General features: G+C 39.8%; 1 protein-coding gene across 1 annotated transcript in view; it reads right to left on the reverse strand.

The window, feature by feature from the left end:
* Window positions 1-12552, reverse strand: part of SLC12A1 (solute carrier family 12 member 1) — a 91797-nt gene that overhangs the window by 65961 nt on the left and 13284 nt on the right. Inside the window, exons 6-10 of the mRNA XM_024740284.1 lie at window positions 7690-7785; window positions 7060-7155; window positions 5144-5283; window positions 3981-4091; window positions 2008-2119 (exon numbers count right to left, since the gene is read on the reverse strand). Of these exons, the coding sequence (XP_024596052.1) occupies window positions 2008-2119; window positions 3981-4091; window positions 5144-5283; window positions 7060-7155; window positions 7690-7785 (555 nt within the window). The remainder of the gene's footprint in view (window positions 1-2007; window positions 2120-3980; window positions 4092-5143; window positions 5284-7059; window positions 7156-7689; window positions 7786-12552) is intronic.

A 12552-nucleotide genomic window follows, 5' to 3' on the forward strand; every position in this document is an offset into this window, starting at 1 on the left:
CATACCCTGAAAAATCAATAATTTTCATGCAAACAGAGACCCATGCTGTCTACCTTCTTTGAATCTAGAAGATTGAAAAAGAAGGAAATGGAAAATTCTCTCATGACCCTACTGGCATACTCACAAATATACCACACAACATTGCCCTACACACACACAGCTACATTCTCACATATATATGCACCATAATCAGCACACTGCTTTTCTATGCCTTTTTAAAAAGCATTGTAGGAGAAACTTGTGGGTGAGGCTATCTTAGAGGTTTTTGTTGTTGTTGTTTGTTTTCTTTTGTTTGTTTGTTTTTTGCGGTACGTGGGCCTCTCCCTGCCGTGGCCTCTCCCGTTGTGGAGCACAGGCTCCAGACACGCAGGCTCAGCGGCCATGGCTCACAGGCCCAGCCGCTCCGCGGCATGTGGCATCTTCCCGGGCCGGGGAACGAACCCGTGTCCCCAGCATCGGCAGGCGGACTCTCAACCACTGCGCCACCAGGGAAGTCCTTAGAGTTTTTTTTTACTAATGTACTAACCTCCCTGCCCCTGTATCTAGAGTTGGATCTTAGATCCTTATACCAAATTCGCATGTATAGGTGACTATATATATATATTCTCTCTTTGTATATAATACATATATATGGAGAGAAAGAGAGAGAGAGAGAGAGAGAGAGAGAGAGAGAGAGAGGGAGGAGCTTTAGTCATAAAATAATAACATCCCACAGGTTGTCACCAAATTATTTAAATGAAAAGGAAACAGGGACTTCCCTGGTGGCACAGTGGTTAAGAATCCGCCTGCCAATGCAGGGGACATGGGTTCGAGCCCTGGTCTGGGAAGATCCCACATGCCACGGAGCAACTAAGCTCGTGCACCACAAGCACTACCAGGCCTGTGCTCTACAGCCCGCAAGCCACAACTACTGAGCCCACACGCCACAGCTACTGAAGGCCGTGCGCTCTAGGGCCTGTGCTCAGCAACAAGAGAAGCCACCGCAGTGAGAAGCCTGCACACTGCAGTGAAGAGTAGCTCCTGCTTGCTGCAACTAGAGAAAGCCCACGTGCAGCAACAATGACCCAATGCAGCCAAAAAATTACTTAGTTTAAAAAAAAAGAAAAAACTTAAAAAAAAGAAAAGGAACAATGTAGAAGAAAAACAAAGAAAGAAAAGGAAGAAAAATATGAACAAAAGAATCTAGGATGATGCAAAAATAAGGAAAGAAAATTTAAAACGAAAATTACAGCAGGAACTGGAAGAAGGGAAAAGAATCAAAAGGAAAAGGATTTGCAAAGCAAACAAGAAAATTTTACAAAGAAAAAGAATCAGGAAGAAAGAAGTGATGTGATATAAAAAGGGAACAAATACTGACAACTGAGTAAATAATGAAGGGAAATGTAAAAAGCCCTCAGCAGTGGATTCTTGAGTAAACTGGAGTGGAAAGATAGGAAAGAGTGGATAGGCAGAGTAGAATAGAAGAGAGAAGTCAAAATTTATGACCAGTGCCATGCCATTATCACAGATGCTATATTAATAACTCCTACAATCTTTTATGCTTGAAAACTTGACAGTGATGCTCAACTAGGTAATGCTATAAGAAAGCAAGGTACAAAATTCTAGCAGGAAGAAAAAATGACTGTGTTTGACTTCAGTGCTCTCAGTGGTTGGACACATTGTCTGAGCTATGTTCTCTTTCTTGTACATGCACTCTAGTTCTATTTCTACTATTTGACAGAGACAACGATGTGTCCAAAGCACTTTAACATCTGCTATCTTACTTGCTTTTCAAAATCCCTTTAGGAAGTTGTTATCATCACCCCGACCTTGGCAGGAAAATCTGAGAAGCAACCATGTCAGTTTGCAGCAGGATTGAGACTCACTATGGTTCTCCTGACTCCAACCCCAGGCTCTTCCTTGGATCACACTGGGATTCCCGTGGCCGGGGTAGGAATCATGGGGATGGTGATGGGGGCAGTCAATGGAGAACCATTTATTGCAGAGCAAGTTATTTGTCATATGTACCTTGGTAATTAAAGAAACCTCTGGACTTTTTCTCATTGTTGGATGGAATGACAGTTCCAATGAAGAAGTTTGCAATAGCAATGAGAAGAATGATCAGAAGAATCACTTGAGCCTGGAATGACAAAGTAACAGGAGGTCAAATTAGATTTATTCAATGACTTTTTACATAATTATAAAAGTCATAAGTGCCCACTGAAGAAAGACCCTATCTAATAATTCCAGTTAAGATTCTACTATCGAAAGTAGGTAATAGGTGTGTTCTCATAAAATGGCATCTTAATGAGCCTTATTTGGCCTGAGTATAGATGTTACATTTTCAGTGGGTGCATGTGTTTGGGCACTTGAAGGTGACATTTCAAGAGCATTTCAAGTACTAAGTGGGTAACTTAGTGCAGTGTTCCTAAGAATATAAATGGAGCCAAAAGATTGAACACTGATAGAGTTGGTTTCTTTCCTAGGCAGAGCACCTATGGATTCCAGTAATAACTGCAGAAGGAGTATGAGAACACAGAATGATGCATAGAATTCCCATGATGCCTAGTGCACTTGACGTTGGGCTACCATACCAGTGTGTGCCCAGCATAAGCGGTCTGCAGGGTTGACCAGCCAAATCACTGTTCTTTAGTCCATCTGACATTTCATAGAGGTTATTGGCTTGGCATTCCCATATGCTGTTCCCTCTGCTGGAAACACACTTTTCCCTATACTTTGCAAAACTGTATCTTTCCTCTCAGCCATTATGTGTTAGTTACCTCCTCAGAGAGGCCTTTCTTGATCACTGAATCTAAACAATAACAGCTAATGTTCACAGAGGGCTTACAATACAACAGATGCACATCTAACTTTACCAATATTCTTTCAGGTAAATAATTCCACCCACAACTGTATGAAGTAGGTAATACTGCTATCATCATTTTAAAGATAAAGAAGCTGAGAAACAGAGAGGTGAAGTAATTTACTAAAGGTCATATAGACATAAACCAGGTTCAACTCCACTCTAACTACAGAGCTGGAGCTCTGAATTCTACCTTCTACTGTCATGAAACTACACTGCCTCCCTCAGGGAATAATCTGACGTATGTTTCCCCGTTACCTTCTATCTCAGTGCCCTGTTTATTTACTTTATAGCACTGTTCACAATTTACCATTCTATATTTACTTGTTTATGTGCTTGTTTATTACTCAGCTCCCCGTAGACCATATGCTCAACTATGGCAGGGATTGTGCCTGTGTGGGTCACAAATGAATATACAGTGCCTAGCAGAATGCCCAGCACATGATAAGCACTTCGTCAATTTTTGTTTAATGTATGAATGCATAATCTGGAAATAAGTGCCAGGTGGGAATGTTTCCTATTGCCTTATGTAAGTGGGAGGCTTTGGCTATCTTTCCATTTCTGGTGACCACTTGATGTCTCGTTATTGCACCTCCAGGCACATAGGAACATAGGAGTTTCAATTGTACTAGTCACTGTTGAGAGTTACAAAGCAAGCAAAAGACATGCTCTCCATCATTCAGAAATTTACTAACTGATTTACTAATAGTTAAATCCAGATATTCTCTAGTTCCAGGGCTTCTGATGCCCTCAAATTTGCTGCTGGAGTACTGAATTTCAGAGGGGAATGATAGTTTCTGCCTGTTATTTTCTCCCAACACACTTGCCATTTCTTGTGGGCTTCAGCACTCACAGCCAGCTTGGAAGGGGATACCAGGGTGTGAAGATGGCAGTAATCTTGTTGGCTCCGTTACTGTTACTATAGCATCAAAGGCAAAGCACAGGCCTGATCACATGAGCTGGACTGCCTGGACTTCGTGCTTTGAGGGCTTGGTGTTCCACCGAGCACTGACCTGGCTCCTTTTATCATAGAAAGTAATAATAGCAATTCTTTTTGAATATGGAGTTCCTTCTATTCCTGCAATTTGTTCGGGAAGCTGACTAGCAGTTGTTGGTAATATCATTTTGAGAAATTCACCTTTGCTTCCCATTCCATTCCAGCTACTGAAATTCCCAAAAGAATCACCACTGTGATGGAGCCTATTATCCGGATGTCATTGGTTGGATCCACCATCATCGAATCACTCTCCTGGAACAAAAAAAAAAATCACTAAAATGGTTAGAAGCTTTTTTTGCCTATATGTCTTATTGTAGGATTTAACAGTAAGAAGAGATACCATGCACTAATGTCTGGGGCTACACAGGATAATGGAAAAATGAAATGCTCATAAATTGGAGAAGATAAAGAATCTAAATTAATTTTTTCCTGTGATAATAGGCCTTTGATAGCCAAGGTTAGGAGTTACAAATTTTAGGGATTCATTCTAGGCACAGATTTAAAATCTACTGTAGCACTAAGTAAAAATATGGGTACATACAGATATCATGTTTTGTTTCAGAAGAATGACTAGTTATTTTTATGTGTCAAGGGGAATCTTAGAAGAATAAAAATGAGTGGTTTCCAATGTGAATATCAAAAAAAATAAATAAATGCTACTCAATTAAAGAACAAACTATGAACTATAATCCACTCATTTATTCATCTAATTTTCAAGTAGAGGTACCAATTGAATTCAGTGTCTGCTATCATTACCATGAAAGGAGGACTAGAAGTTAGCTCATATACTAGCTAATTAATGTGTTCACATATATACCATCCAGATGGGGCACCTAAACTAAAAAAGGCCCAGTTTCCTGCAGTGAGTTCTTCTAATGTTTGAACTTTCTTTCCCTTTGGAAATCTATAACCATAATAGTAATATTGCTGCTGACAATAATTCCCATTATCTTTTCTTTCATATTTTACACTCTATTTCATGTACATTATTTCATTTGATCTGTACCACATTTCTGTGAAAGACATAAACAATATTATTAGCCCATACTATAGATTTGAAAAACAAGGTTCAGATGAACAGAGGGACTGGTCCAAAATCTCTCAGCTGGTAAGTGTGAGAGCCAGGACTCTGAGCCAGTTCTGATGCCAAGCCTAGGGCTCCTTCAACTATATTCAGCTTCCACATTCTGCAGAATAAATCTGTTTGCTCTCATCTTGCCATAGTGATATCCCCTAGTGCCCTGAAAAAGCAAAATAAACCAAATTATCTTGCTTGGGTGAAGAAAAGAAAAGCTTTTAATTACCTTAAGAAGATCTACCACAGTCTCAGCAAATCCCACCACATACATAGCAACAGCCACTGCATTGGCAAAAGCAAAGATCAAGCCTATAGACCCACCAAACTCGGGCCCTAAGCTTCTGGAAATAAGGTAGTAGGCCCCACCTGAAACAAGAAATGAACATGCTTTACACTGAGGAACTTTTAGAGGATTTAGTTTGTATGACCAAATAATTTTGAATGTCTGAGAACATTTAAAATACTAATTATTCTAATAAAAATATTATAAATCCTAGTAATTTTAGAAATCTTGTTCACTGTAATGAATAACTTAGCCCTGCCTTATATTCTGTATATAATCTACAATATAACTACTCTGACTAAGTAAAATCCAATTTATTGAAACCTATAATACACAAATGCTACTAATAAGAATACAGCAAACTTTACCCCACAAATTCTTTGTCTTTTAAAAAACTTCATTGGAGAGTTCAAGTTAATAATGTAACTGAAGTAAAATTTCATATCTGAAATTTCCAGGAACAGGCAGGCCCAGGCAGAGAATGAAGTGGATAAAGTTTATCATTGTCGTTCTAACTTGCTTTCTGGTATAATTACTGGTACACATGTACTACATTAAAAAGGTACCTGTATAGTGCTATGGATTATCCGCTCTATAAATCAGACTTAGTTTTGATGGTTTTAGCTCAAGAAGGCATGGTTATTGCCAAATACCCATATGTGTATGGGTGTGGCAAATGGGAAGTAAGGTAGGGAGGGCCTGGAACGATTGCTTCTCCCTTGGACCTTGAAAAGAAGGTTCTGCTCATGGCTGTATACTTCTGGGCACAGGAAAGACTGAGCCAGAATAGTTAACTACCTCAAGAGTTCTGAGAGCATGTTACTGAAGGTTAAGATGACTAGATGTTGAAAGGCCTAGATAACTAGGTGTTATCACAGACCGTAGTGAATCAATGACTTCCTATACTGAGCTAGCCTTAGAAGTAGACAGAATTGGTAAAGGAATGACACTGGACACACATATCTACAGCCAAAATTATCCTTCACTGAAAAGTTTTCACTGTTTCCTCCACCATAGTGACTCCTTTGGGTTAAGACGACAACATCCTCTCTAAAAATGTAAACTTTTATTTGGGTGGGGCAAATCCCCATGACTTTCTTTGTCCTGATTACATTAAATAAGTTAACAGCAAGTTACTAGGCTTGGTCAAAATGAGAGACAGGCAGGAGCTGTGAGAGGAGCTGCTTTGTAGGTAGGATGGTGTTTTAGAAGGCCCTGGGTAGGGAGATCTGGATAAGGTACCCAAGTAGAGACCCCAGGAGCCAAAACAGAATTGGAGGGGGAAGAAAGGAAGCTAGAAGAACAATAAGACAAGCTTCAACCCCTCATTCTCTGCCCAGGCCTGCTTGTTCCTGGATGATTTGAAAGTAACTCTTTGTTTTATTTGTTTTTATTTTCTTTTTAAGAAACTTCTCAAGCTGATTGGCCATTAGGAGCATAGTGTTGGGGTGAACTCTGAAGGCTCACTGAGTGGGAAGTGTCAGTGGTGTCAGCTGGGGTGCTGGAGAAGACCCCTTCTGAGGGGCCCTGGGAGAGAGCCAGTGGGGTCCGTCCAAGGCACAAAGAAACCGTTTATTTCACTCTAATACTCTATGCTTTCTTTCTAGACACCTGGTCATTCTCTACTTTATAAACATGTTTAATCACAGGAAGTGGGCCAAAAAAATCTTTTCTGGAGATCTCTTAATTTTAGTGGAAAAGAATCATGCCTTGCTGTTTAAATTTTGGATTATTTTGTTTTGTTTTAGGGCTTCTGGGGACTAAGTATCAATGTACAAATTTTACTTCCAACATTAAACCAACTCTAGACACTACTACATAATCAAAGCTTATAGCCATAAGTACATGAATTGGCTTACCTCCTCTTACTACTCCATTTGTGCAAATAGCGGACATAGAAATACCTGTGAGTGTTGTCACTACCACACTCAGGCCAATGATGATGACTCCAAGACCTGAAAAATCCCCCAAGAAAGGTGTTTGGCTCCAGTACTTCAAGAAGTCACCAGTACTTCAGGAGGCAGCCATCTGAATCTTGTCAAGGAAGGAACAGTCTCCCTATGAAAAACCTGAAACGTTCTAAAAGATCCCATTCCGTCTAGGTCTAGGAAGGTCTAGGAAGCACCTGAAATGTACTAAACTTTAAAACTGAAGCTGTGTCGAGAAGTCATTTCCCAAGAAACACCGGCAAGAGGTGTGCAGTAGCCTGAGAAATAAAGCATTTACCCAAGGAATTTGAGCGTCTGGAAATCAGGACCTGCAACGTGCCAGAGAGGACCATTAGAAAAGAGACCACAGCTGACGAGAGTAGGCCAGGACTATACGCACAGTACCTTGTATTTCCTTCTGTGTCCAGCTCATCCACATAGTTAGCCAGGCTTCAAGAACATTGGGCTGCTTTCTTGTTCCCACCAAAAAGAAGTATAATAAAAAGGTTTTGCCTACCCGTAGCAAGTGATGAGAGCATTTAGATATCTTAGAAATTTTACCTCCACGAACAAACCCGTTAGTTGCTATTGCAGAAGTTGACAACCCAGTAATAGAAGTTACCATGGTGGAAAGAAGAATTATGAGAACTCCAAGACCTGTTAGCAATGAAAGACAGAAGATATTACATTTTACTTTTCTTCCTTGGATTCCCTACTGCTGCAAACTATACTGCTTTGAATTTAAGTGTTCACATCCAAGCCTTGGGCCCCAGTGGAGTTCCTTCGTGCTAAGGAGAAACGGGTTTGCTTGGCGTAAAGACCAAGTTGGAGAACTGCTCATTATGATGAAGGATGGTTTCCAAAAGCAAACACAATCTAAAATGCAGCCCTGGAAAGGAAAAGCTGACTGACGCTGGTGTCCTGGGAGAGAAACCACCCTGGCTGCGAAAAGAGAAAACATAACATTTGACCTTCTCTCTTGCTGGAGAGGAACCTGAATGAGAAAGTTGGGAGTTTGACAAAGGTTAAATCCTTCTCCATTTTTCTTGCATCTCTTTTGCCTGGCAGGGGGTAAAAAAAATGAACCAACTTGGATTACCTTTGAAAACACTCCAGAAAGGTCAGTGGTGAACTATTTGAGCCTGTGTTGCCTTTACCTTACAAATGATCATGCGGGTCACAGGTTTAATTACCTCCTCTGACATATCCATTTGTAGCAATAGCAGAGGTGGATAAACCAGTGATAGCAGTCACTGTCACGGCTAAGCCGATGATAATCACACCAAGACCTCAGTTGAGAGAGGAAAAATAAAGGCAATTACATGGTGGAATAATCCATTAGATCATTTACATAAAAGCCAGCAAGTCTAGAGTAATCACCAAAGGACCACATTTGAGTTTAACAAGTTGGTCTGGAAATCACCACAGGGGAAATGCCCAGCATTGAAGTTTTCTGCCTGAAGTAGCACAGATCCAAGAAACTCAAGACCTAAGCTGTGCAGTGCAAAGTTTCACATAACCGAACAGCTATGGCTGGTCAAAATTCAACATGAACCTCACTGTTTATGAAGTTCCAGACACCCATAAACATAATAATTGGTCTGAACAATCCCAAACTGTTAATATTACGAGAGTGTAGATGTTCATCCTTCCAGGGAAGTATCTTTTTATGTATATTCGATTGTGTAGGAGTGGGAAATTACATATAGTATAGAAAATTGTTCATCTGGCAGATGAGTAAAGTAGAAAGAATCAAATCAAACTACATTTACTTACTGGCTATGTGAACTCTGGCAAGTTACCTATTTTCTGAGCCAAAAATGACAATGAAATTAGAAAGAATGCGCGTGTAAAGTGGCCGTGTATAAAGAAAGTAGTGGCGTGTATAAAGACAGAATGCATGTGTAAAGTAAAGTAGCATAGTGCATAGAACACAGCACATAATCAATGGCACTGCTTTTTGATCAAATCCACAATAGTCATAACAGCTATTGTTTATTAAAAGCCAGCTATATATCCAGCTGTGCTAGGCGTTATGTGAAATGCAAGGAAAAATAAAAATGAAAAAAGCTGCCCTCAAAGATCTTATGGTTCAGAATCATTTATTATGAGAGGGAGAAAGTAGACCAGAATTCAGAGGAAAGCAAGGCTGCTTTCAGTTTCAGGAAATACACAGCTAGGAGGACACTGAAGGGTAGCAGAATATGCTGTCCCAAAATTTGCCACTTTAGCATAAGGATTATTTTGAGCTAAAGACAGTTGAAAAGAAGAAGATACCGCTTATTTGCCTAAAGGCAGGACATAGATTTGTAATGGCGTCTCCTCTTTCCTCTATACTGGGGACAGTTATCAGCTAGAGACTGGAGACAGCTGGAGATGGTACTAGAGGAATCCATATAGACTTTACTAACTAGCCCTTATCTTCCATTAGTTCCCCCATGTATTTGCCTTCCCACAATGTGCCACTCTAGAAACTCAGTCTTTTCCTTTGTCTTGTTACTTCTCTAAAAATGTGTTTTTCTGTTAAGATGCTTGTATAAGCCCAAGTTCTAACCACCCCTTTGAGTTACTCAGTGCTAAAGATTCCCGTGTGCATGCACGATGCACATATTAATAAACTTCTGATTGTTTTTCTCTTGTTAATCTGTGTGTTGTCAGTCTACTTTACAGGGCCCTAGGCAATGAGCCTAAGATGAGTAGAGGGAAAACAGTTTTTCCTCCCCTACATTACCCTCCTCAGTGGAGATCAACCTTAAATTCAGGGAGAACTTGTAGGCACTGAAATCACCCTGGCTCCAGCCAGAATGTGCTTGCCTAGGTCTGTTTGGTGTGTTCCTTGACATAAAGCGAATGCTTCATAATTGTTGTTGATAGCCTCGCTTGTTCCAAGGATGATAAAAAGGGCAGTTAGCCAGGAGAGGCTGCGCTCTCTCTGGCCATGCCCTAGAAAAAGGGGAAGTGGAAGGATGTTAAGGACAGAAATGGGAATGAGGTATCGGAAGCTGGCTCTTTTGATGCCTCCAGTTATATCCTGGCTCTAGCAGAAGTTTCTAGGCTATTTTACAGTTAAAGTGCAGAGGAAGAGGCTAACCATGGGTATGAGATGCAAACTTAGACTATATTGGTTTGGCCCCTATAGATTCCTGCACATTTGGTGTTATAAGAAATGCGTGCACTAAATTCTTTGTATCTTTTGCAGGGATCCTGGGGTGAGCGTCGCCTCTACATCACTGTGCAACTTCAAGTCTGTGTGCCAGTAAAGGTGACTTCTTTTTTTTTTGCACTTTATTTTAACTCAACTTTATTTTGAGGAAGTTTGATACCAAATGTTTAGCTCACCCCAGCAACAGTAGAGAGCCAAATAGTTTGCATTTCATGACATTAAACCTACTCTGACTTTTATTATTTCCCTACCCCTTATATTCCCTGTGCCTTTATTTTCCACACAATTCTTAATTTATCCTTTGGCATCATATATATTTCTGTAAACCGTCTAAAATCCTGGAACAAAGTTGTATGCATTTAAACAGCAAGGGATTTGCTTCCCTCTCACAATCAAACATAAAATCCCAGGGCAAAAGCAGCTTAGAAAACATTCAGTTCATAGTTTTCTCAAACTTCAGTCCTTGAACCACCTGCTTCAGGAAATGCCTGGGGTGCTTATTAAAAATGCCCAGACTTACTGACTTTGGATCTTTCCAAGTGAATCCCAGGATTCTGCAGTTTTGTAACTATCTTCCCAGGTAATGGTTATGCACCCCATGGTCTGAAGATTATTGTTGAGCTACCCTCAGCCAATCGCAATTTGTGTCTGCCTGTTCAGCAACGTTCTTCAAAGAATTGATTGGGAAACAATTAATCCAGCTCCCTAATTTTCAGATGAGACAGTGAAACACACCAAATATAAATGACTTGCTTCAGGTCGTACTTGCTTTTCATGCCCTTCTTCCTTGCTTGATGTTTAAGTTTATTGGATACCATCATGCCCCAGCCAAGATGGTCAAGACAGAGAACAACTAGATGGCATTATCAGCTCATTCTACCAATTGCTTTTGGGGACAAGGCAGCCAGAACTTATAGCCCCAGATGGTTACCCAAGGACTGTAGCTACCATTACTCCTGGCTACAGCTTCCTTCTGGCTTTTTCCCCAGGGTCTGAGCTTGAAAGTATATTCAGGTTTCTTCCCCAGGCTACCCCCAAAGCCAGAAGGGGGTACTGCTTGTACGTGTTTGTCTTCTTTCCCAGTAAAGGGGACCCAGTTTGGACCCAGATGGTGACTTAATCAACTCCTTCAGCTTTAAGTTCATGACAAAGTCCAGTAAAACGGAGTAAGGGTGATAGTAAGTTTCTACTACTCACTAAAGTCTATTTTCTCGGAATAAAAAAAAAACCAAAAAACCTCCATTCAAAGGAAAACCCACTGGACACCCATTTAGGTAGAACTCTACTCTCTTCTGAAGTTGGATTTGACTACTTAAATAAAAGATCCTTATTAAAACAATACTGATGTCTGAAAGTATAATAAACAGTTTAGCAGAAGATAGAATTCTTCATATTCTACAATTTTGCAATAAACATGAAACTGGGTTGACTGTGAAGAATAATGTAAGATCTGATTAAAGTTCAGATTTTTACCCAAACATACGGATTTTAAATAAGTTGCATTAAAAAGAATCACTCCTGCCCTGGGCTACACTCACACCTCCAAACAAAGTAATGTTTCCTGATGATCTCAATAAGTTACTAAACTGCCCTTAAAAAACTAATTTTGCATGAAACCCTGGAGCAACAGTTTGGCAATATTAAGATGCAGATTTTCCATGGAATAGCATATACTTAATTTGGACCCTGAGGCTGTAAGTGTTCATTTGATATGCATCATAAAGCCAGCAAGAAGCCCTTTGTCAGGAGCCCAGCAGTTGCCAAACACACAAAGAGGAAAAACTATGGGAACTGGTTCCAGCTCTTTTTCACATTAAGTCTTCTGGTGATTCTGAATCTGTTTTGAGGAGCGAAGGCAATAAATAATGACCAAGTACCTTTTAAATGTGAATTGAGACACATTTTGGAGTAGAATCTGAAAGCACATCTGAACTTCTGTGTTCTTGATACTAATGATTTATAGGTGTGCCCCCCACAAAGTGAACCTATAATGTGTTTTCCATATAGAGAGTAGAACATCATTAATTTTTATCACATTGAATCAGAAACTTTTATATAATTCAAATAAATTTTTATATAAATTTTAGTGGTATACTCACAATAAAAATATTTGCCACAGGAAACAATACTTTAAATAAAATACAATATTTAAAAACATTAAATAAGCACTCAAAATAATTTCAACATCATCCATTTCCATTTAGCAAAATTACCAATAGCTATATACATTATCTTGGTCTTTTTGCCTATCTTTTTAAGCT

Source organism: Neophocaena asiaeorientalis, unplaced genomic scaffold, assembly GCF_003031525.2.
Source record: "Neophocaena asiaeorientalis asiaeorientalis breed wild unplaced genomic scaffold, Neophocaena_asiaeorientalis_V1.1 scaffold122, whole genome shotgun sequence".
NCBI lineage: Eukaryota > Metazoa > Chordata > Mammalia > Artiodactyla > Phocoenidae > Neophocaena > Neophocaena asiaeorientalis.